Source organism: Leucopleurus acutus, assembly GCF_964270905.1.
Source record: "Leucopleurus acutus genome assembly, chromosome: 13".
NCBI classification, from domain to species: Eukaryota; Metazoa; Chordata; class Mammalia; order Artiodactyla; family Delphinidae; genus Leucopleurus; species Leucopleurus acutus.
Window position 1 is genome coordinate 13,982,257 of NC_139155.1, and position 24,730 is coordinate 14,006,986.

General features: G+C 34.9%; 1 protein-coding gene across 3 annotated transcripts in view; it reads right to left on the minus strand.

Moving 5' to 3' along the window:
* The window catches only part of RELCH (RAB11 binding and LisH domain, coiled-coil and HEAT repeat containing), a 121,923-nt gene that overhangs the window by 58,436 nt on the left and 38,757 nt on the right, over positions 1–24,730 (minus strand). For all 3 annotated transcript variants that reach the window (XR_014326703.1, XM_082853356.1, XM_082853355.1), the window contains exons 6-10: positions 22,516–22,719; positions 22,319–22,410; positions 21,418–21,711; positions 18,670–18,745; positions 16,359–16,454 (exon numbers count right to left, since the gene is read on the minus strand). Coding sequence is in view for 2 of the 3 variants with exons in the window: in XM_082853356.1 (XP_082709482.1) it covers positions 16,359–16,454; positions 18,670–18,745; positions 21,418–21,711; positions 22,319–22,410; positions 22,516–22,719 (762 nt within the window). In the remaining variant the exon portion in view is untranslated. The remainder of the gene's footprint in view (positions 1–16,358; positions 16,455–18,669; positions 18,746–21,417; positions 21,712–22,318; positions 22,411–22,515; positions 22,720–24,730) is intronic.

A 24,730-nucleotide genomic window follows, 5' to 3' on the forward strand; every position in this document is an offset into this window, starting at 1 on the left:
GAGACTGAAACTTAAAGATGTGACTAGAAGTCCTTTCCATTATTTCTAACATCTTTATATATTACGCTAAAATTATAATTACTCGGTATAATTCTAAATTGAAAGTACAAAGACATAGATAAGAAGAGCTAAGAATAAATCTGAGAAGCAAAAAGAAATTTAAAACATTTATTCTGCCATCTTTCTATTTAGGCACCTCTGTACATTTTAGATTAGTGAATAACTGAAAAGCAAAAGAAATAAAAATAATTAGGGAAAATAATTTTGCACTGGGAATGGAACAGTATGCGTATGGATCCTATATTGTTATATAATGTTTCCACAGATGCTTAATATGTTGCTTGATGGGTAAGTCTTGACTTTGGAGGAGAAAATAAACAACCTTTTATAAAATATTAGGGTAGAAGACCATTAATATCAAGGATCCTTAAGGATTCCATTGAGGCTGCTAAGAGCCAATGGTACTAATAAGAGGACTAAGACTGCACATCAGCATATCACACTGAGAGCAAAACTTTAAGGATGAAAAAGTAGTTATTCTAGAAGGCACTAACAAAAAGAGAAAATATTTTAATGCCTGAAAATCAAAAAGACCCTAAATATTTTATTTGTACTTTCCCCTAATGTCAGACCTTTCTCTCCCATGGGTTTTCTTGCTTCCTCATAACCCTTCTTCCTGCTTTCCAATCATCTCCAAATTATGCTCTTACATTATATTATTCCATTCTCTTCCTATTGTATTACTCTTTTAAAAAATAAAGTTATGAAATATAGGTAAGATATTTGCTATAATTGCAAATACATGCATATACACTCTGTTTAAAATATAGAACAATAAACAGCTTCTTTATCTCCATAACAAGTATACCAAAATAGCTGTTGTTGTTTACTTTTTGTGCCTCACATTTTCTTTTCCTTTTCTCTTTATTTTAAAATCATGAGGCTTAGTGATTCTTAATCGAAGAGGAAGTTTATGTCATACATTAATATAAAGAATCTTTTAACTGGAATATGGCTATAGATTTGCTAAACCGAGAACCCTGAACTTGGAGGAGCTAGAAAAGCTCCTGCCTCAATACTTCTTAGTACCAAAGAACCTAATGAAAACCATGAATTTCTCTGATTTTTAGTTTCCTCAAGTGAAATATATAGGAATTAAGATTAGTGCAGAAATCAAAAATTCTTTATATATATCTTTACATATATTTCTGTATTTTTCTTATCTATGGCTAATGGGATTGTTAATTTTTCCTTCTGAGATCAAAGTTGGCCTCAAAAAGCCTTCTCAACACAGCAGCCATTACCAACCAATCCAAACTGACACATGGGAGGAAAACGATTGGTCAGTCCTTGTCTCCTTGAACTCTAAAATTATGCTCAGTCACAGTAATAATTTATATTGCCATCTGTTTTTATTTATTGCTGGCTAAATCAACAAATATGGGAAGTCATTGCGAATAAGTTTTGGTTGATAGCCTACGGCAAGGAGAACTGGGTACAGCCTGGCACATTAATGGCTATGGCAGTTATAACCCAGTGTATAAAGTATGCCAGATGGTCTCTTCTTACAGCAACACTGAGCTGAGAAGAGGCCCAGAAAGTGATGGTAGAAAAAAGTGGAAAGTGTAGTCTGTTTGTGATAGAGCCATCAAGGATTTTAATTGCTAAGTTCTGACTAGCTCCAAATATCCTAATTTCCTCTTCCTCTATCATTCATTTACTTATTTACAACTTCTATTTGTACCATTCCTGAAATAATGAATTCTGTGTTAAGTGTGTATCTGCTGTGCTGTATATCACTTATTTATTGTGAATTCACCTTTTTCAAGCCTCTGAAGTACTAATTCATCCATTTAAGACCCTATTTACCATTTTCACACTACAAATGACCCTTGAACAACACGGTTTTGTACTGTGTGGGTCCACTTATGTGCAGATTTTTTCCCTTAAGTATGTATTACAGTAGTACACAATCTGTGGTTGGCTGAATGAAAAGTTATACTGGGATTTTGAGCTGTGTGTGGGTCAGCACCCATAACCTCTGCATTGTTCAAGGAAGAGTCAACTGTATTTATAAATTTATAGATTTGAATCAATATTCTCCCTTTGGTATCATCTCTCCAACTGATGAAGTCTAGTGTTTAAAAAACTTTCCTTATAATTATAAATAAAACATTTAAAAAATGGTGGCTAAATTTTCTTCAGAAAACAATGTGATAGTGGCTTTGAAAATGTCTTTGAATAATAACCATGGTAAAATAATACTTATAGCTTTGGTAACATTATATCCAAAAAGAATCCCTTGCCCCGCCCATAAAAATGTTATTGTCTCCATATTTCAAGGCAACAGAAATTTTAAATATTTTCAAACATACTTTAGCATCTGATAGTACTCAATTAATGTGTATTGAAGTGAAATACAAAACTGATTTACTGACCATTAGAGAGGAAATCAGTGTAGTAATCCTATTGCAGAAGGTATTCCAGTACCTTATTACCACAATACTAGAAAACATATTTCCAAGGCCTATAGAATTCATTAACCTAAAGACTTAGTAATTTGCACTTTACTCAAGTAAATGACTTTTGCTTTAACTATTTTGATTTTTGCAATTTTAACAACAATGCTAGTTCTCTCTATATGAAAGCTCTCCCACTCTTCCTATGAAATTTTGTACAGAATTAAACAGGAAACGCTTCCAGGATTTTCCTTTCAGTTTTCTTTTTTTAAATATTTATTTATTTTATTTATTTATTTTCTTTTGGCTATGTTGGGTCTTAGTTAGAGCACGCGGGGTCTTCGTTGAAGCGTGCAGGATCTTTCGTTGCAGTTCAGGCTCTTCGTTGTGGTGTGCAGGTTCTTCTCTCTCTAGTTGTGGCGAACAGGCTCCAGAGCGCGTGGGCTCTGCAGTTTGCAGCACATGGGCTCTCTGGTTGAGGCGCGCGAGCTCGGTAGTTGTGGCGCTTGGGCTTAGTTGCCCCAAGGCATGTGGGATCTTAGTTCCCCAACCAGGGATCGAACCCGCGTCCCCTGCATTGGAAGGCGGATTCTTTACCACTGGAACACCAGGGAAGTCCCTTCCTTTCAGTTTTACAAGTAAAACAAAATAACTTCTAATAATAATAAAGAAATCACTTTCAAGTAAGATTAGTGTGTGTTCAGACTATAAAAACAGAAGTAAAAAGAAGTACCTAAACAGGATCTAAAACAATGTGAGTGATCAGATGTTAAAGGGGAAAGAAATGAAGTAGGAAATGAGATCAGGCAAATTTTAAAAGTAAAAAAAAAAAAAAAAAAGCATGGATATGTTGATAAGATAATGGCTCCAAAATCTGAAAGGAATCTAAACCATAAAAAGAAGTATTGCATTTAGATCAGATGCCAAGGAGGAAATGTTTGAGTACTTCAGGTCAAGAAGCAAAATTCTATAGTTCTAGAAAGGTGACGTTAGTCCAATTAATTATAGTTCACTGCTTGTCCTCACTGTTCCACTAAAATTATTTCCTATAACCCAAGCTTCGTTAAAAATTTTAGATAGGGGACGTCCCTGGTGGTGCAGTGGTTAAAACTCCACCTGCCAATTCAGGGGACACGGGTTGGAGCCCTGGTCCGGGAAGATCCCACATGCCGCAGCGCAACTAAGCCCGCGTGCCACAACTACTGAGCCTGCGCTCTAGAGCCCGCGAACCACAACTACTGAAGCCTGTGTGCCACAACTACTGAAGCCCATGCACCTAGAGCCCATGCTCCATAACAACAGGAACCACCGCAATGTGAAGCCCGTGCACCACAACAAAGAGTAGCCCCTAAAAAAAAAAAAAAGAGTAGCCCCTGCTTGCCGCAACTAGAGAAAGCCCGCGTGCAGCAACAAAGACCCAACATAGTCAAAAAATTAATTAATTAAAAAATTTTAGATAACTGTTATTAAATTTTTTTACATCTAGTCTTTTGCCTAGGGATTAAGCAATAATGAATTACAATTTAAATTCAAGTACTGACAAGTGTACATCCTCTGACTTAGATTTTCAGTTGAAATTTGTCAGGATGTTGACAATAACATGTAAAGAAAAAACATAAAGAACAAACATTGCAAAGACTCACATAAGGAAAAGAAAAGATTACTCACCTCTGGAAAAGTTTTACACTTCAAGGGCTGCTAAAATATCTATTTGTAGAATTATTAATATCTATAATTCCTGGGGCTCAGCCTTTAGGAAGCCTAACTGAAATACTTAAGTGACTTTCAAACTCTGATACTGCTAAAGAGCATGTGATTTACTCCAAAAATTACAAGATACACACACACACACACACAAACACACACACACACACACACACACAGTCTACATGGGTAAAGAAGATGGACCAAGCTTATGTACTTTACTGTACTATCTACTTTACTTGTACTACTATATTACTCTCATACAGTTGTAATTATCTGGGGCTATTATTACATGTAAGTTAAAAATTTACCATGGAGTAAACCACGAATGGCAATGTAAAAGAGCAAAGTTTAGTTTCTCAGAAGATGAGCAAGTCTTTAGAGGAACTAGCTACTTTTAAGTCTTTTAGGGAATTGGTGTTCTCCTTTATCTTTTTTCTTTTTATAGCTTTAATGATATATATTTTATATATCACGAAACTCATCCATTTCAGGTGTACATTCAGTGGTTTTTTCCAGTATATTCAGAGTTGTGCAACCATCCCCAATCTAATTTTGGAACATCCTACAAAGAAAGCTTGGACTCATTTTCCATTTCACCTTGCTGCACCCCCATTCCAGGCCCAGGCTTCTCCTTTGCTTTTCTAATTTAGCTAGCTGATGACATATATTTCCTTGCCATAGAATAAAAATGAACATTAAATTTAGATGTATTATTTTAAAATGCTTTTAGAAGTAATTCTTTAAGAAATCTTATTTTAAATTACAGAATTTCCCTTTCAAATGCATTTAAAGCAGAAATTGTGAAAAATCAACTTCTTTAGCCTATTTTACTATATACATATATCAAATGACAAATATATTTACTTTGTAATTTGGTTTGAAAGATACAAGTTCCTCAACCAATCCATTAATGTGAACTACTATATAGAAAATCAGTTCATTATTTTATTTTTTTCTCCCAAAATGAACAGGCAAAAAAGTCTTTTAAAATACAAGCTGGTAAAAAGAGATTATCACGGGCTTTCCTGGTGGCGCAGCGGTTGAGAGTCCACCTGCCGATGCAGGGGACATGGGTTCAGGCCCGTGTCTGGGAGGATCCCACATGCCGCGGAGCGGCTGGGCCCGTGAGCCATGGCCACTGAGCCTGCGCGTCCGGAGCCTGTGCTCCGCAACGGGAGAGGCCACAACAGTGAGAGGCCCACGTACCGCAAAAAAAAAAAAAAAAAAAGAGAGAGATTATCACTACTTCGCAGAACACAGGAGAAAAAATTTTTTTCACTTTTTATCATCTCTGAAATTGGGATGCACCTTACAATGGACAGCTTATCATAAATTAATTGGAATTCTTATTTCTTAAAGGTACATAATTGTTACACTCAATGGTATCTTAAATTTGAAAATACGGTATGTTGAATTTGGAAAATGCTATAATTGTGCCCTGAAGGTTAAGTGAGGTTGCGATTTTTCTTTTAAAAAACAAAAACAAATAACACTAATATCTATAGTCACTGTACTTTCCACTTTTATACAACATAAAGTTTAATTTATTAGACAGTTTTAATTAACCTTTATATCACTCCATTTAAAATAGTGGGTTATAAAGTCAACTGAGTGGGTCACAAAGAGCTTTTTTTTTCTTTTTTATTGTTTACTTAGGTATATTCTTTAGTGCTTTAAAATATTTATAAAATCCTGTTTGATACTATCTTCTAACTTTTTGTAATAAAGGCAAGACTTGATTTGTAACACTTTTCTTTTAATTACATGTGTAATTATATACTGGCACATGATGTAAAATATCTTCCTTACTGACAGTGTAGTCAATAAAGCTTGAAATACCTAATTTAAAACGTATTTAAAAGACTATAGAAGACTAGATATTATGCAGTCTTGAGAATGAGAAAGCTCTTTATCTACTGACATAGAAAGATACAAAAATATGTTACATGGAAAAAAAGCAAAGTGCAAAATAGTGCATAGAGTATGGTAGCATTTGCATAATTCATGGAGAGATCATATATTTGAGTTTGCTTATACATGCAGAAAATACCTCTGAAAGAATACAATACAGCTCCAATAATAGTTGGAGACTTCCATACCCCAGTTTCGATAATAGACAGAATATCTAGACGAAAGATCAGTAAGGAAATAGAGGACTTCAACAATGTAAAACAATTAGACCTAATAGACATATATAGACCACTATAGATGACAACAGCAGAATATATATTATTTTCAGGTGCACATGGAACATTCTCAAGGAGAGAACATATGTTAGGCTACAGACAATTCTCGGTAAGTTTTTAAAGATTAAAATCACACAAAGAACCTTCTCCAGCCACACTGGAAATTAAAAATCAGTAACTGAAGGGAAACTGGAATATTCAGTAATATGTTGATGTTAAACAACACATTCTTAAAAAACAAATGGGTCAAAGAAATCACTAAGGAAATTAAAATACTTTGAGACAAATGAAAAAGAGAAACAGAACATACCAAAATGTGTGAAATGTAGCATAAGCAGGACACAGGGAAATTTATAGTTGTAATTGCCTACATTAAAAAATCAAGATCCCAAGTCAACAACCTTGCAACAAAGAGCAAACTAAACTATGGGCCGGCTGAAAGAAGAAAATAATAAAGATTCGAGCAGAGATAAATGAAATATACACAAGGAAAACAAGAGAATCAGCAAAATCAGAAGTTGGTTCTTTGAAAAGATCAACACAATTGACAATCCTTTAGCTAGACTGACTAAGAGAAAAAGAGAGAAGATGCAAATAACTAGAATCAGAAATAAAGGAGAGGACATTAGTAGCAACCTTACAAAAATTAAAAGGATTATAAGTGAATACCATAAATGATGCTTCACCAACAAACTAGATAATCAAGAAATGAACTAATTCCTAGAATCACATAAATTACCAAAACTGAGTCAAGAGAGATAGAAAATCACAATAGACCAATAACAAGCTAATAGACTGAACAAGTAATAAAAACCCTCCCCCAAAGAAACATTCTAGGATCAAATTGATGAATTCTAAAACACATTTAAAGAATTATTAGGGGGACCGGGCCTGAGGAGCAGGGGCGGGAGCTTCGAGACTGAGGCGGCACGAGAGGACTCTGGGAGGGCTCATGCCAAGGAGTACTTCCCAGAACTTCTGCTGCCAGGGTCCTTGTCCCCACGGTGAGCCACAGCCACCCCCCACCTCTGCAGGAGACCCTCCAACACTAGCAGCTGTGTGGATGAAAGGCTCTTGGTGCTCCAGCCAGGCGTCAGGGCTGTGCCTCTGAGGTGGGACAGCCAAGTTCAGGATACTGGTCCACAAGAGACATCCCAGCTCCACTTAATAACAAATGGCGAAAATCTCCAAGAGATCGCCATCTCAACGCCAAGACCCAGCTTCACTCAACGACCAGCAAGCAACAGTGCTGGACATCCTATGCCAAACAACTAGCAAGACAGGAACACAACCACACCCATTAGCAGAGAGGCTGCCTAAAATCATAATAAGTCCACAGACACCCCAAAACATACCACCAGACGTGGACCTTCCCACCAGGAAGACAAGATCCAGCCTCATCCACCACAACACAGGCACTACTCCCCTGCACCAGGAAGCCTACACAACCCACTGAACCAACCTTAGCCATTGGGGACAGACACCAAAAACAATGGGAACTACGAACCTGCAGCCTGCGAAAAGGAGACCCCAAAAAGAGTAAGTTAAGCAAAATGAGAAGACAGAGAAACACACAGCAGATGCAAGAGCAAGGCAAAAACCCACCAGACCTAACAAATGAAGAGGAAACAGGCAGTCAACCTGAAAGAGAATTCAGAATAATGATAGTAAAGATGATCCAAAATCTTGGAAATAGAATGGAAAAATTCAAGGAACATTTAACAAGGACCTAGAAGAACTAAAGAGCAAACAAACAGTGAGGAACAACACAATAAATGAAATTAAAAATTCTTTAGAAGGGATCAATAGCAGAATAACTGAGACAGAAGAATGGGTAAGTGACATGGAAGATAAAGTTGTGGAAATAACTACTGCAGAGCAGAATAAAGAAAAAAGAATGAAAAGAATTGAGGACAGTGTCAGAGACCTCTGGGACAACATTAAACACACCAACATTCAAATCATAGGGGTCCCAAAAGAAGAAGAGAAAAAGAAAGGGACTGAGAAAATATTTGAAGAGATTATAGTTGAAAATTTCCCTAATATGGGAAAGGAAATAGTTAATCAAGTCCAGGAAACACAGAGAGTCCCATACAGGATAAATCCAAGGAGAAACACACCAAGACACATATTAATCAAACTATCAAAAATTAAATACAAAGAAAAAATATTAAAAGCAGCAAGGGAAAAACAACAAATAACACACAAGGGAATCCCCATAAGGTTAACTGCTGATCTTTAAGCAGAAACTCTGCAAGCCAGAAGGGAATGACATGACATATTTAAAATGATGAAGGAGAAAAACCTACAACCACCATTACTCTACCCAGCAAGGATCTCATTCAGATTTGACAGAGAAATTAAAACCTTTACAGACAAGCATACGCTAAGAGAATTCAGCACCACCAAACCAGCTTTACAACAAATGCTAAAGGAACTTCTCTAGGCAGGAAAAACAAGAGAAGGAAAAGACCTACAATAACAGACCCAAAACAATTAAGAAAATGGTATTAGGAACATACATATCAATAATTACCTTAAATGTAAATGGATTAAATGCTTCAACCAAAATCCATAGACTGGCTGAAAGGATACAAAAACAAGACCCGTATATATGTTGTCTACAAGAGACCCACTTCAGACCTAGAGACATATTCAGACTGAAAGTGAGGGGATGGAAAAAGATATTCCATGCAAATGGAAATCAAAAGAAGCTGGAGTAACAATTCTCATATCAGACAAAACAGACTTTTAAAATAAAGACTATTACAAGAGACAAAGAAGGACAGTACATAATGATCAAGGGATCAACCCAAGAAGAAGACATAACAATTATAAATATTTATGCACCCAACATAGGAGCACCTCAATACATAAGGCAAATACTAACAGCCATAAAAGGGGAAATTGACAGTAACACAATCATAGTAGGGGACTTTAACACCCCACTTTCACCAATGGACAGATCATCCAAAATGAAAATAAATAAGGAAACATAAGCTTTAAATGATACATTAAACAAGATGGACTTAATTGATACATATAGGACATTCCACCCCAAAACAGAAGAATACACATTCTTCTCAAGTGCTCATGGAACATTCTCCAAGATAGATCATATCTTGGGTCATAAATCAATCCTTGGTAAATTTAAGAAAATTGAAATTGTATCAAGTATCTTTTGCGAGCACAACACTATGAGACTAGATATCAATTACAGGAAAATAACTGTTAAAAAATACAAACACATGGAGGCTAAACAATACACTACTTAATATTCAACAGATCACTGAAGAAATCAAAGAGGAAATCAAACAATACCTAGAAACAAATGACAATGAAAACACAGCGACCCAAAACCTATGGGATGCAGCAAAAGCAGTTCTAAGAGGGAATTTTATAGCAATACAATCCTTCCTTAAAAACAAAAAACATCTCAAGTAAACAACCTAACCTTACACCTAAAGCAATTAGAGAAAGAAGAACAAAAAAACCACAAAGTTAGCAGAAGGAAAGAAATCATAAAGATCAGATCAGAAATAAATGAAAAAATAATGAAGGAAACCATAGCAAAGATCAATAAAACTAAAAGCTGGTTCTTTGGGAAGATAAACAAAATTCATAAACCATTAGTCAGACTCATCAAGAAAAAAAGGGAGACTACTCAAATCAATAGAATTAGAAATGAAAAAGGAGAAGGAACAACTGACACTGAAGAAATACAAAGGATCATGAGAGATTACTACAAGCAACTATATGCCAATAAAATGGACAACCTGGAAGAAAAGAACAAATTCTTAGAAATGTACAACCTTCTGAGACTGAACCAGGAAGACATAGAAAATATGAACAGACCAATCAGAAGCACTGAAATTGAAACTGTGATTAAAAATCTTCCAACAAACAAAAGCCCAGGACCAGATGGCTTCACAGGCGAATTCTATCAAATATTTAGAGAAGAGCTAACACCTATCCTTCTCAAACTCTTCCAAAATAGAGCAGATGGAGGAACACTCCCAAATTCATTCTACTAGGCCACCATCACCCTGATACCAACACCAGACAAAGATGTCCCAAAGAAAGAAAACTACAGGCCAATATCACTGATGAACACAGATGCAAATATTCTCAACAAAATACTAGCAAACAGAATCCAGCAGCACATTAAAAGGATCATACACCATGATCAAGTGGGGTTTATCCCAGATATGCAAGGATTCTTCAATATATGCAAATCAATCAATGTGATACACCATATTAACAAATTGAAGGAGAAAAACCATATGATCATCTCAATAGATGCAGAAAAAGCTTTCGACAAAATTCAACACCCATTTATGATAAAAACTCTCCAGAAAGTAGGCACAGAGAGAACTTACCTGAACATAATAAAGGCCATATATGACAAACCCACAGCCAACATCATCCTCAATGGTGAAAAACTGAAACCCTTTCCACTAAGATCAGGAACAAGACAAGGTTGCCCACTCTCACCACTCTTATTCAACACAGTTTTGGAAGTTTTAGCCACAGCAATCAGAGAAGAAAAGGAAATAAAAGGAATCCAAGTTGGAAAAGAAGAAGTAAAGCTGTCACTGTTTGCAGATGACATGATACTATACATAGAGAATCCTAAAGATGCTACCAGAAAACTACTAGAACTAATCAATGAATTTGGTAAAGTAGCAGGATACAAAATTAATGCACAGAAATCTCTAGCATTCCCATACACTAATGACGAAAAATCTGAAAGTGAAATTAAGAAAACACTCCCATTTACCACTGCAGTAAAAAGAATAAAGTGTCTAGGAATAAACCTATTAAGGAGACAAAAGACCTGTATGCAGAAAATTATAAGACACTGATGAAAGAAATTAAAGATGATACAAATAGATGGAGACATATACCATGTTCTTGGATTGGAAGAATCAACATTGTGAAAATGACTCTAATACCCAAAGCAATCTACAGATTCAATGCAATCCCTATCAGACTACCAGTGGCATTTTTCACAGAACTAGAACAAAAAATTTAACAATTTGTATGGAAACACAAAGACCCCGAATAGCCAAAGCAACCTTGAGAAAGAAAAATGGAGCTGGAGGAATCAGGCTCCCTGACTTCAGACTATACTACAAAGCTACAGTAATCAAGAAAGTACGGTACTGGCATAAAAACAGAAATATAGATCAATGGAACAGGATAGAAAGCCCAGAGATAAACCCATGTACCTATGGTCACCTTATCTTTGATAAAGGAGGCAAGAATATATAATGGAGAAAAGACAGCCTCTTCAATAAGTGGTGCTGGGAAAACTGGACAGGTACATGTAAAAGTATGAAATTAGAACACTCCCTAACACCATACACATAAATAAACTCAAAATGGATTAAAGACATAAATGTAATGCCAGACACTGTCAAACTCTTAGAGGAAAACATAGGCAGAACACTCAATGACATAGAAAGATCCTTTTTGACCCACCTCCTAGAGAAATGGAAATAAAAACAAAAATAAACAAATGGGACCTAATGAAACTTAAAAGCTTTTGCACAGCAAAGGAAACCATAAACAAGATGAAAAGATAACCCTCAGAATGGGAGAAAATATCTGCAAATGAAGCAACTGACAAAGGATTAATCTCCAAAATTTACAAACAGCTCATGCAGCTTAATATCAAAAATACAAACAACCCAATCCAAAAATGGGCAGAAGACCTAAATAGACGTTTCTCCAAAGAAGATATACAGATTGCCAACAAACACATGAAAGAATGCTCAACATCATTAATCATTAGACAAATGCAAATCAAAACTACAATGAGATATCATCTCACACCAGTCAGAATGGCCATCATCAAAAAATCTAGAAACAATAAATGCTGGAGAGGGTGTGGAGAAAAGGGAACCCTCTTGCACTGTTGGTGGGAATGTAAATTGATACAGCCACTATGGAGAACAGTATGGAGGTTCCTTAAAAAACTAAAAATAGAACTACCATACAACCCAGCAATCCCACTAATGGGCATATACCCTGAGAATACCATAATTCATGAAGAGTCATGTACCAAAATATTCATTGCAGCTCTATTTACAATAGCCCGGTGATGGAAACAACCTAAGTGTCCATCATTGGATGAATGGATAAAGAAGATGTGGCACATATATACAATGGAATATTACTCAGCCATAAAAAGAAACGAAATTGAGTTATTTGTAGTGAGGTGGATGGACCTAGAGTCTCTCATACAGAGTGAAGTTAGTCAGAAAGAGAAAAGCAAATACCGTATGCTAACACATATATATGGAATCTATGGAAAAAAAAAAAAGGTCATGAAGAACCTAGGGGCAAGGCGGGAATAAAGACACAGACCTACTAGAGAATGGACTTGAGAATATGGGGAGGGGGAAGGGTAAGCTGTGACAAAGTGAGAGAGTGGCATGGACATATATACACTACCAAACGTAAAATAGATAGCTAGTGGGAAGCAGCCACATAGCACAGGGAGATCAGCTGGGTACTTTGTGACCACCTAGAGGGATGTGATAGGGAGGGTGGGAGGGAGGGAGGGTGAAGCAAGAGGGAAGAGATATGGGGACATATGTATAGGTATAACTGGTTCACTTTGTTATAAAGCAGACACTGACACACCATTGTAAAGCAATTATACGCCAATAAAGATGTTAAAAAAAAAAAAACTGTATTGGCAGTCCTAACCCAAGTAATTAAGTAAGAGGAAGAAATAAAAGCTATCCAAATTGGAACGAAAGAAGCAAAATATCTCTGTTTGCAGATAACATGATTCTATATAAATCTCATAGAATCCACAAAAAACTACTAGAGCTAATAAACAAATTCAGCAAAGTTTCAAGTTACAAGATCAACATACAAATGTCAGTTCTGTTTCTATATATCAGCAATGAACAACCTGAAAAGAAATTAAGGAAACAATTTCATTTACAACAGCATCCATGAGAATAAAATACTGAGAAATAAATTCTAACATGGAAGTGAAAAACTACAAAACATTGCTGAAAGACATAAATAACTGTAAAGAATCTCAAGTTCATAAATGGCAAGACTTAATGTTTGAATGTCAATATTCCCCAAAGTGATCTACAGATTCAGTGCAATCCCTTTCAAAATTCAAATGACCTTTATGGCAGAAATCAAAACTGAGCATCAAATTCATATGGAACTGAAAGGGGCCCTAAATGGCTAAACGATATTGAAAAAGAAAACAAAGCTGGAGGACTCATTCTTCCCAATTTCAAAACTTACTATAAAGCTATAGTAATCAAAATAGAGTGGAACGGGCATAAAGATAAACACAAAGACCAATGGTACAGAACTGAAAGTATAGAAATGAATGCAAACATCGACATTGAACTGATATGGCAAAGGTGCCATGACCATTCATTAGGGAAACAACTTTCTGTTCAACAAATGGTGCTGGGATATCTGGATAACTAAATGAAAAGAATAAAGTTTTGGACTCCTGCCTCACTCCATATATTAAAAAAAAAAAAAAAAACTCCAAATGGATCAATGACCTAAATATAAAAGCTAAAGGTGTAACACTATTAGAAGAAAACACAGGAATAAATCTTTCTGACTTCAGATTTGGTAATGGATTCTTAGATTGATACCAAAAACTCAAGCAACAAAAGAAAAAAATAGATCAATTTCATAAAAATGAAAAATATTTGTTCATCTAAGGACATTATCAACAATGTGAAAAGAAAATCTATAGGATGGGAGAAAATATTTGCAAATCATGTATGAGGTAAGGGTTTAATATCCAGAATTGTAAGAACTCTTACAATTTAAAGGCAAACAATCCACTTAAAAAATGGGCAAAGAACTTGAAAGAATACACTAGAAGCTAATAAAATTTATTGCATGTAGGATGGTGGCTCAGGGACAAGGGAAGACAAGTTTTTGTTGTACATCTTTTTATATTTAAAAGATGTTAAACCATGTGAATGTATTATTTATTCAAACCTTAAAACCTGTTTTTAATGTTTTATTTTTTTAATTACCTAGGATATTGCTATGATCAATCAGTTTACTAAGGGACATTTAAATTGTATTTACATATCAATAAAAAGGTTTATACTGATAAGAGAACACATAAAATGAGAAATAAGAAAAAATAAAAATATTAATCCTTCAATCATGAGACCTTTTTAAAAATATAAGGAACTAGGGTAAAATATTAAATACATGTAATCCAATATCAAAGGATAAAATGAAATAAAAGTTTTGACCTTTTATGCCCTGGGATTAGTTTCAAAGAAAGGCAAGGTATACTTCATTATTTACCAATTTAGTTTTGAGGGAATACAACTTTGGTATATAATAAATGGTAAATCTTCTGGTAAAACAGAATAAAGTACAAATAATTAAGTAAACAAAGATAAATGATCAATTCTTCATGAAATTATAAGTATATAAATATTTTTAAATATAAAAACCTTAAAATCAGCCAAAAAGTAAACATCATACCACAAATAAAATATGTGTATATATAAATATGTTTACATATATATTTATATATATATAACTGATTACTGATGATGCAAATTTATAAATACTTCATGCAGTACAATCAGATTTTAGTGGTAGTTTTTTATGATTAAAAAAGGGAAAATTCAAATAAAAAAGCTTAAACTACATCTCATAACAATTAGGTTTCTGTGATATTTTAAAGATTATATTAAGGAAACATAGTAAAAGGGATGCAAACATTAATGCACTGCAATGGATTATGTTACAAGCTGAAAAAGGAAAAGAAGCTCAAACACCATTCTGCCAGGCAGAACTGCAAAACAATCTGAAATTGGACACTGATCCTTCAAGACATAGAAAAATTTCCATACTTATTAATGTCTCAGAGCTATTTTTAAATATTAGGTAAAATAAAACCATCAGCAAGAAAACAGTCATGTTTATCTTTTTTAAATTAAAAATACCTATAGGTATAAAAAATTTTTAAGCTCTACACATACATTTTCTTGAGGATCAGTACAAATTTCTTGTGCTAAACAGATAATTAAGGATAAGCTCTACATGGGTTTTGCCAATGCATTGTGTACCTATCATACTGTAGGTCCCGTGAATTATGATTAAAACTGGTGGTAAATATTAAGAGGATAACAAAAGAAACTTTTATGACACATTCTAAAATATTCTTAACCCATTAAAAGAAAATTTCTGAACTGAAAATTGATTTCATAAATTGAATAATTCAAATAATTAAGCTTGTTTGCAAATAAATCATTCACTGTCATTTAAATGAGATTACAGATAACTTTTTATTAATCTTTTATTGGCTAAATATAACTCTAAAAATAACTTACTACAGTATTTATGGCTTATAACATAGGCAATGTGTACTAAAATAAATTTGCTACTCTATTTTGGACATTTAAAGCATCTGTCAATAACAGGTGAGCTACAAGAAAAACAAAAAAGGTACTTTCAAAAGTTATTGTAGACAATATTATAACTATCCTATCATCCTAAGACAAGTGTAATTACTGTCAAACAAATACAATAAAACTAACATTAATAATAAGTAACTACGTTTAAGAAAAGTTACATTATTAGTCCCTGTGAATGTTCAATACAAAGCATGTCTATTTCTGAAGACAAATCACGCATATCATATCAAGAGCAGAGATAAAATAAATTAGTTAACTGGTAATGTAAAAAACAGACAGTGTTCATGGCACATAAATGGACCTACAGTAATAGTTAGTGCTGCAAAAGCTAATGATGCTTTAAGCAAAATTGGAAAACATGAATACCATGCAGTTTTACTGAACTCACCTGACAGAGGTGTAAAACCATTCTCTAGGAGCAGAGATGCATGCACAAAAGTAAGAATATGATTGCAAGTAATAGACTTTAACAAAATAAAAATATAACACTAAACTTCAAAATGACAAAAAATGGACACATGATGAGATCTGGGGAATGAAAATACTTTTATGTGTCTCACCTCTCTCTTTGCCAACAGCACATTAGGAACAATGTGTGGCAGGCAGCGCCCCAGCATTAACATAACACTTTTCTCACTGTCTGCAATCCGAGACACCTAGAAAACCAAAGAATTAATAAATGATGACACTGGAGAACTTCTGTGCATGATGGTATTGTACTTAAAGTTTATGTTTTGGACCCTGTCACCTCTGTTCCAAACACACATCCAAAATTACAATTTATGGTGATGATGATAAAAACAACAATATGAACAACTGTAATCCCTAACGGGATAAACATTTTTATAGACCAGAAATGGATTTAAAACACTGTTAAGAAGCAAGGGTGAAGACAGGGAGGCTTACAAGCCTTCAGTTCTGGGAACAAACAGGGATAACACAGGACTGGGGCAGCTTCAATGGTTTTTAATTTTGTTCTTGGGGAAAAGGTGCCCACAAAGCTACAGGTTTTGCCTAAGGTGAGAGTAGTTTGTATAATGAAGCTGCATGCAAGGGAAGTCCAAGGGGGCTGACCCAGTCTTACAATGGGGATTGCCAGATTGCATCCAAACCATCCTCCAGCTCTTTCATATTCTTAATGACATTGTGGGACAGAAGCCCAAAAGAGGTGAAGTGGAATCAACCATAAAACAGCTAGAAAGGGAGGAGTGAGTATAAAGATAGGAGAAAAAAAGAAAAAAACCCTCTGAAGATAAGCCTGCAACAACAATTACAAAGGACTTGAGGAAAACAAATCTGAGAGCTAATAAACTCTGAAATCAAAGACAATCAATCCGAACCTAGGGGTAGGACAGAAATAAAGACACAGACGTAGAGAATGGACTTGAGGACACAGGGAGGGGGAAGGGTAAGCTGGGACGAAGTGGGAGAGTGGCACGGACATATATACACTATCAAATGTAAAACAGATAGCTAGTGGGAAGCAGCTGCATAGCACGGAGATCAGCTCCGTGCTTTGTGACCACCTAGAGGGGTGGGATAGGGAGGGTGGGAGGGAGACGCAAGAGCGAGGAGATATGGGGATATATATGTATAGCTGATTCACTTTGTTATAAAGCAGAAACTAACACACCATTGTAAAGCAATTATACTCCGATAAAGATGTTAAAAAAAAAAAAGAAAATTACAGACAACCAAAAAAAAAAAAAAAAAACCAGATGCCCAGCTTCTCTTGAAAAAGACTGTTATCAGCTATGCCTTGCACAGAGAATCAGCCTAAATGGTAAGTGGGGCTGACATCCAACAGGCATTCATCTGCCACGCCAGGTATTTATCCACCAAAAGTAAGGAGTATCATTTTAATTTGCACAAAGGTGATATATAGTCTAGCAATGGCACTATCCTTGGGCCCTCACACACACACAGAAGCAATCACCTGGAAGATTTAGGCAAAGGATGTAAGTTCGAATTTACTACAGTACCCACCACTCCTTATTATTACCCTCTTGCTTCATCATATTATGAGACCTGCCTGGTTTCTTTGTAGACATTTGAGTTTACAGCTTTTGGTCGGCATCAAAAGGAAATAATACTTTTGATTTATTCAACTAAATAACCTAAGTTTAGATTCACTTTGCAGAGGTAGGTTGTTCAGCTCCTGATACCAATGCAAATACTTAGCAATTAGGCTTTACAATCATATAGACCTGGGTAGCTGTCTAACACTGGGAAAGTTATGGGACTTGTCTAAAATTTCCTTATCTGGAAAATTAGACTAATATTACCTACTTTGTAAGTTTGCAAATTAAAATGCAGATTAAATGAGATGACATGTAACATAATGCTTAGTGTGTGTTAGGTATTTTTTAATGTAATTTCATGTTAACTGCTGAAATAATACCCTCACCCTGACCCTGAAGCAGGACCTTATCAGTTATTTCTGGAATCACAAATATTTGTTCAAACTTATTAGACTATAAAGCATGAAGGTGGGGGGGGAAAAAGACAATCCAAATGAAATTAAAAGTAGAGTAATCTAAAAATAACTGAAATTATAAACAATATGTACACTTGATTTGGTTTTCTGAATTATATCATAGAGAGGCATATAACCATATGTCGGTAGACATAACAAATTAAAACTAGACTGTAAAAGGCCACTCTAATACTAAACAAAGCTTTAACCTAAAGACAAAAATAATCAACTACTTTCCTTAAAAGTTAAAATTTTAGGAACTATTTCTTAGAGCATTATTTTAAATACTAGATTTGTACTTGAAATAGAGTCTTATCACAATTATTTTTGGGTAAGATGCTAAAAAGAAAAACTGAATGTTTTAAGAAAGTTTGAAAGAATCTGGTATAATTTACCTCTGATCCTAAACGACTATCTGCTGACATTCGACAGAAAGAGAGTAGTGCTTGATGGAAAGCAGGAGACAACTTCCTAGAAGAAAATATTGAATGAAAATGGGACAATACCAAATAGTTACCACTGGCATTTAAGGAGAAAGTAAGTTGCAGGTTATAATTCCCATCCTTGCATGAACCCTAACCCACAAATGTTAACTGAATATCTCAGCCACAAAAGACTTAAAGGTCACTTCAGTGGAAAATTATACTGGGGAAAAGAAATCAGCAATAGATGCTGATCTTAAAAGAGCTTGATGTTATGGGAATGAATGACTTATAAATGTTAGTGGATTAAACCTGAAGTGGTATGGCAGGTCAATGACCACAGAAAGTGTTTGTAAAACCTGAAATGAGGATTTTTTTTTCTTCCCTAATTCTCTATGATCCCAGAAAGGTAAACAGTGGAGACAAAGGTTGACCTGGTATGTTGCTGAGAAGTTTTACAGATCTATATAATGATAATGATAATCCTTAATGTTAAAAACCCACGTAAAAGAATTAAAAATTAAAGATAAATGAAGGAGAGGCTTGTTCAACATTCATGATATATCTCAAAGGAAGTATTTTTGTAATTGAAAATATTAGCCTATTTATGTTTAATAAAAAAGGTTAAAACATTTATATTTTTAAAACAACACTGGTCTCTACATAATAGTATTCATAATATTGTAACTATGAGTTGTACTTTATGTGCTCTATCTACAAAGAAAAGGGCTAATACCAAAATTACATAATAGAGGTTATTTAGTATACACCACAAAGTGGCCCCCAGTAACATCTCATTGTGGAGTTACTGTGCCAAAGCTTAAGCCTATTTGCTTGTTATGTTTCCCCTCCCATAATCTTTCAGTGGAGAGAGCTATAATGCATCCAATTGCCTATGCCAGAAAGCCTTTATCCCTCCCCTTCTTTTAATCTCCTAATCCAATCAATCTTTTACTTTCTAACTATCTTGTAAATCTATCCACTTCTTTCTAATACAGGAAATTCAATCATTTCTTACTTGGATTCTTCCAATAGATATCCTACTAGTCTCCTTTCTTCCAGTCTTGCTACCCTCCAATTACCTCTACCCTAGAGGACTCTTTCTAAAACTTAGATGCCATCACGTCCCAACTCTCTAAAATGAGTTAACACGACTTATATGACTTAGTCTTTGCTTAATTCTCCAACTTCATCTGTCATTCTTCTCACTTGCATTCTTTGCTTCAACCTTAATAAATTCTTCTTAGCTCGCAAAGTGCACAGTGTTCTCCCTGCACATGCTGTTCTCTCTTAGTGGGAAGAGTTTGTCTTATTTCTTTGTCTGGTTAACTACTACTTAGTCATCAGGTCTAAAGTTAGATAATACTTCTTCCCTGAAATCTTTCCTGCTCTGATGCCTAGGTTAGGTGCCCTGATTGTGTGTTCCCAAAGCAAGGTGAACTTCTCTTATATTACTACTCTTCGTACTTATAATAATTATCTGTCGGCCTCTCTCATACTGTAAGGTTTGTAACTGAAGGGATGACCATATGTTTGGTTACCATTATACTCCTCGTTAAGACTGCCTGACATATAGTTAAGAGCTAAAAAAATTAGTTGAAGAAATTTAACAGTCATCTTTCTCCAGAGAGTGGCTTTGGTGTATCAAAGGAGATATATGGAAGTACTCCTAAACAGTAAGAACTATTACGAATGCCACTGTTATTGAATATCATTTTTATAACTGTATCTTAACCATATTTAATTAAATGCACTTTGAGGATTGGGCTGTGTCTATTTCAACCCCCATAATACCTAAAAATACACACACACACACACACACACTTAAGCAGGTACACAGAAAGTTGTGGCACATGAGTGGAAAGATTTGCTTGGGAAAAAAAAAATCAAATACTTCTCACTAATAATGAGTACCTTTAAGTCTAAAACAAATTAGTCATGCTTTCCTATTACATCCCAACACTTGGTATAATATTCCTCCATTTAATAGGAGGAGGAGGAAGCATGGCTTTGTGGCTCAGAATGCACCATAGGGTAATTTGTGAGGATTAACTAAGTTAGTATACGTAAAGCGTGTAGAACTGTGCCTGACATATAAAAAAGAACTCAGTAAATGTTCCTTTCTTAACATTTTTCACATTAAAATGTAAATAATTTTAAACACATTTTGTCTCCTCTACTAGAAAACATAATCATGATGGGCAAGGGACCATGCTTTTGTCATCTGAGTTCAATCACTGCAATCCAATAAAAACCAAATGAATTAAGAGAATATTAATGATACAATATTAGTAATGGAAGCAGACACAGGAAAAAGGCCTAAGATTAATAGCTAATCCCCTCTTTAGTACAGGCAACTATTCAGTACCAAAACCTTCTCCTGAGTCTGATAATGACTGTAGAATACAGAAAAGGTAAAAAGCACTGGGTAAAATACAGCACATAAAACATACATATTACTTATGGGTTTAAGTACTTGGCTAAGATAGGACCTATCTCCTTTATGGTCTATTCCTTGTTAATACAATTTAACTTAGTAATTACTTGTGATTTTTTTTTTTTTTTTTTTTTTTTGGTGACATGGACTTTGCTATGTGTTAAGTTCATGCCAAACATAAAAATTCATACATCTGATCTGCAAAATAAGAACTGAAACTCTTCTATTTGACAATGTTCTAAATAGCTGAAAGATGCATTTCAAAACACAGGATGCATACTAACCTATTGGGTTTATCAAAATGGACTGTGCTTTTATTTGATGGAGAAGAAGATGGCATTCCTTCTCTTTCTCTCCTGGGGAAAGAACGTGGGAAATTCTCTTTAGGAATAGTGGAATCAATTTCATCTGATTTTGAAAGATGGATATCCTTGTTTTCTCCCATGTCTGAACTATTTATAACTGAATTCTGTCCACTGTCTTCAGAGTCCTTGTGGGGAGACTGATCCAAAGAAGGCTGAACAGAGTCACAAACTACAGGGCTGGCAAAGTGTTCATTTTTGAGGAAGTCCATTTCACTGTAGAAAGGAAGAGAAATTATCAGAGAATAACTGTATTTTTTAAAACTTTAGCAATAGCATAAACCTCATAATGGGTTTAATGGTTTAAAAGTATAACATATTAATAGAAAGTGGTTTGGCAACTGATTAATCTCTTCTGCACCATATACACTGATGCTTCATATACCTAGAAGTGCAGCTACAAACACTTATAAAGCATAAAAATGGTTTTATAAACTATGCTTTGGATTAGCACTTAACATTCTTCATTTGCAAAATGGGGGAAATTCTACAGAATTAAGAATTAAATGAAATAATGAATGGGAAATATGTACAACACTAATGTGAAAAGCTATTTTATTACTACTGATACAACTTGGAGAAAATAAAAAATATCTTATTTCTTGGTTCCAAGACATATGCAATTACATGATTATTACCAGGACAACTTTTTTGGGGAAAAAGGACACTTTAAGTATATAAGCAACTAAGACTTTTTTCCAGAAGTATTAGGATATGAAAAATTATGTCTTACAACTGAAATGTTATTTTATATATTTATATAATCTGTCAATTTCTTTAAAAACTTTAAGAGGTTTTTTGGAAATAATGATTAAGTACTAACCTTTCAAGTCTTCTGATTTGTTCCATCAAAGACCATTTCTCACTATTTAATAAACTAATTTTATCTTCTAATTTCTTTACTAGCAAGGAGTTCTAAAATCAAAATGGGAGAAAAACAGAAACTCAAGATCTCATAGTATGCTTTTATGCAGTTTAAACACTTTTTGTGGACTGGATTACTTAGTTAACACCTCTCACCTCTACAGCAGCAGGAGTTTCAAGGGTTGGAGGAAGGTTGCCTAAAATTGGTGTCAGAGCCTCTAATTCCTCTTCTTCTACACCACTGGCCACATCCACAAGATCTTTCCCAGTCACTTGATGATTTCCAAAATCTCGGTAGAGTTGCAATAAGTCTGGAGGTTTTGGAATGTTTAATCCTACATCATCCCATAGTTCAAAATCCTAAAAGATAAAAAAATAATAATACACAAAAAATCTATGTGGCAGTTTTAGCTTGCATTTTTGAAATTTATCTTTTTTTTAACAACTTTATTGGAGTATAATTGCTTTAAAATGGTGTGTCAGTTTCTGCTTTATAACAAAGTGAATCAGTTATACCTATACATATGTCCCCATATCTCTTCCCTCTTGTGTCTCCCTCCCTCCCACCCTCCCTATCCCACCCCTCTGGGTGGTCACAAAGCACCGAGCTGATCTCCCTGTGCTATGCAGCTGCTTCCCACTAGCAATCTATTTTACATTTGGTAGTGTATATATGTCCATGCCACTCTCTTTGTCCCAGCTTACCCGACCCCCTCTGCGGATCCTCAAGTCCAAGCTCTAGTAGGTCTGCGTCTTTATTCCTGCCTTGTCCCCGGATTCTTCATGACAATTTTTTTTTTTTTTTAGATTCCATATATATGTGTTAGCATACGGTATTTGTTTTTCTCTTTCTGACTTACCTCACTCTGTATGACAGACTCTAGGTCCATCCACCTCACTACAACTAACTCAATTTTGTTTCTTCTTATGGCTGAATAATATTCCACTGTATATATGTGCCACATTTTCTTTATCAATTCATCTGTTGATGGACACTTAGGTTGCCTCCATGTCCTGGCTATTGTAAATAGAGCTGCAATGAACACTGTGGTACATGACTCTTTTTGAATTATGGTATTCTCAGGGTATATGCCCAGTAGTGGGATTGCTGGGTTGTATGGTAGTTCTATTTTTAGTTTCTTAAGGAACCTCCATACGGTTCTCCATAGTGGCTGTAGCAATTTACATTCCCACCAACAGTGCAAGAGGGTGCCCTTTTCTCCACACCCTCTCCAGCATTTATTGTTTGTAGATTTTTTGATGATGGCCATTCTGACTGGTGTGAGATGCTATCTCATTGTAGTTTTGATTTGCATTTCTCTAATGATTAATAATGTTGAGCATTCTTTCATGTGTTGGCAATCTGTATATCTTCTTTGGAGAAATGTCTATTTAGGTCTTCTGCACATTTTTGGATTGGGTTGTTTTTTTAATATTGAGCTCCATGAGCTGTTTATATTATTTGGAAATTAATCCTTTGTCCATTGATTCGTTTGCAAATATTTTCTCCCATTCTAAGAGTTGCCTTTTCGTCTTGTTTGTAGTTTCCTTTGCTGTGCAAAAGCTTTTAAGTTTCATTAGGTCCCATTTGTTTATTTTTTTTTTATTTCCATTACTCTATGAGATGGATCAAAAAAGATCTTGCTGTGATTTATGTCAAAGACTGTTCTTCCTATGTTTTCCTCTAAGAGTTTTGTAGTGTCCGGTCTTACGTTAAGGTCTCTAATCCATTTTGAATTTATTTTTGTGTATGGTGTTAGGGAATGTTCTAATTTCATTCTTTTACATGTAGCTGTCCAGTTTTCCCAGCACCACTAATTGAAGAGACTATCTTTTCTCCATTGTATACCCTTGCCTCCTTTGTCATAGATTAGTTGACCATAGATATGTGAGTTTATCTCTGGGCTTTCTATCCTTTTCCATTGATCTATATTTCTGTTTTTGTGGCAGTACCATATTGTCTTGATTACTGTAGCTTTGTAGTATAGTGTGAAGTCAGACAGCCTGATTCCTCCCGCTCCGTATTCTTCCCTAAAGACCGCTTTGGCTATTCAGGGTCTTTTGTGTCTCCAAACAAATTTTAAGATTTTTTGTTCTAGTTCCGTAAAAAATGCCATTGGTAATTTGATAGGGATTCCATTGAATTTGTAAGTTGCTTTGGGTAGTATAGTCATTTTCACAATATTGATTCTTCCAATCCAAGAGAATGGTATATCTCTCCATCTGGGTGTATCACCTTTCATTTCTTTCATCAGTGTCTTATAATTTTCTGCATACAGATCTTCTGTCTCCTTAGGTAGGTTTATTCCTAGATATTTTATTCTTTTTGTTGCAATGGTAAAATGGGAGTGTTTTCTTAATTTCACTTTCA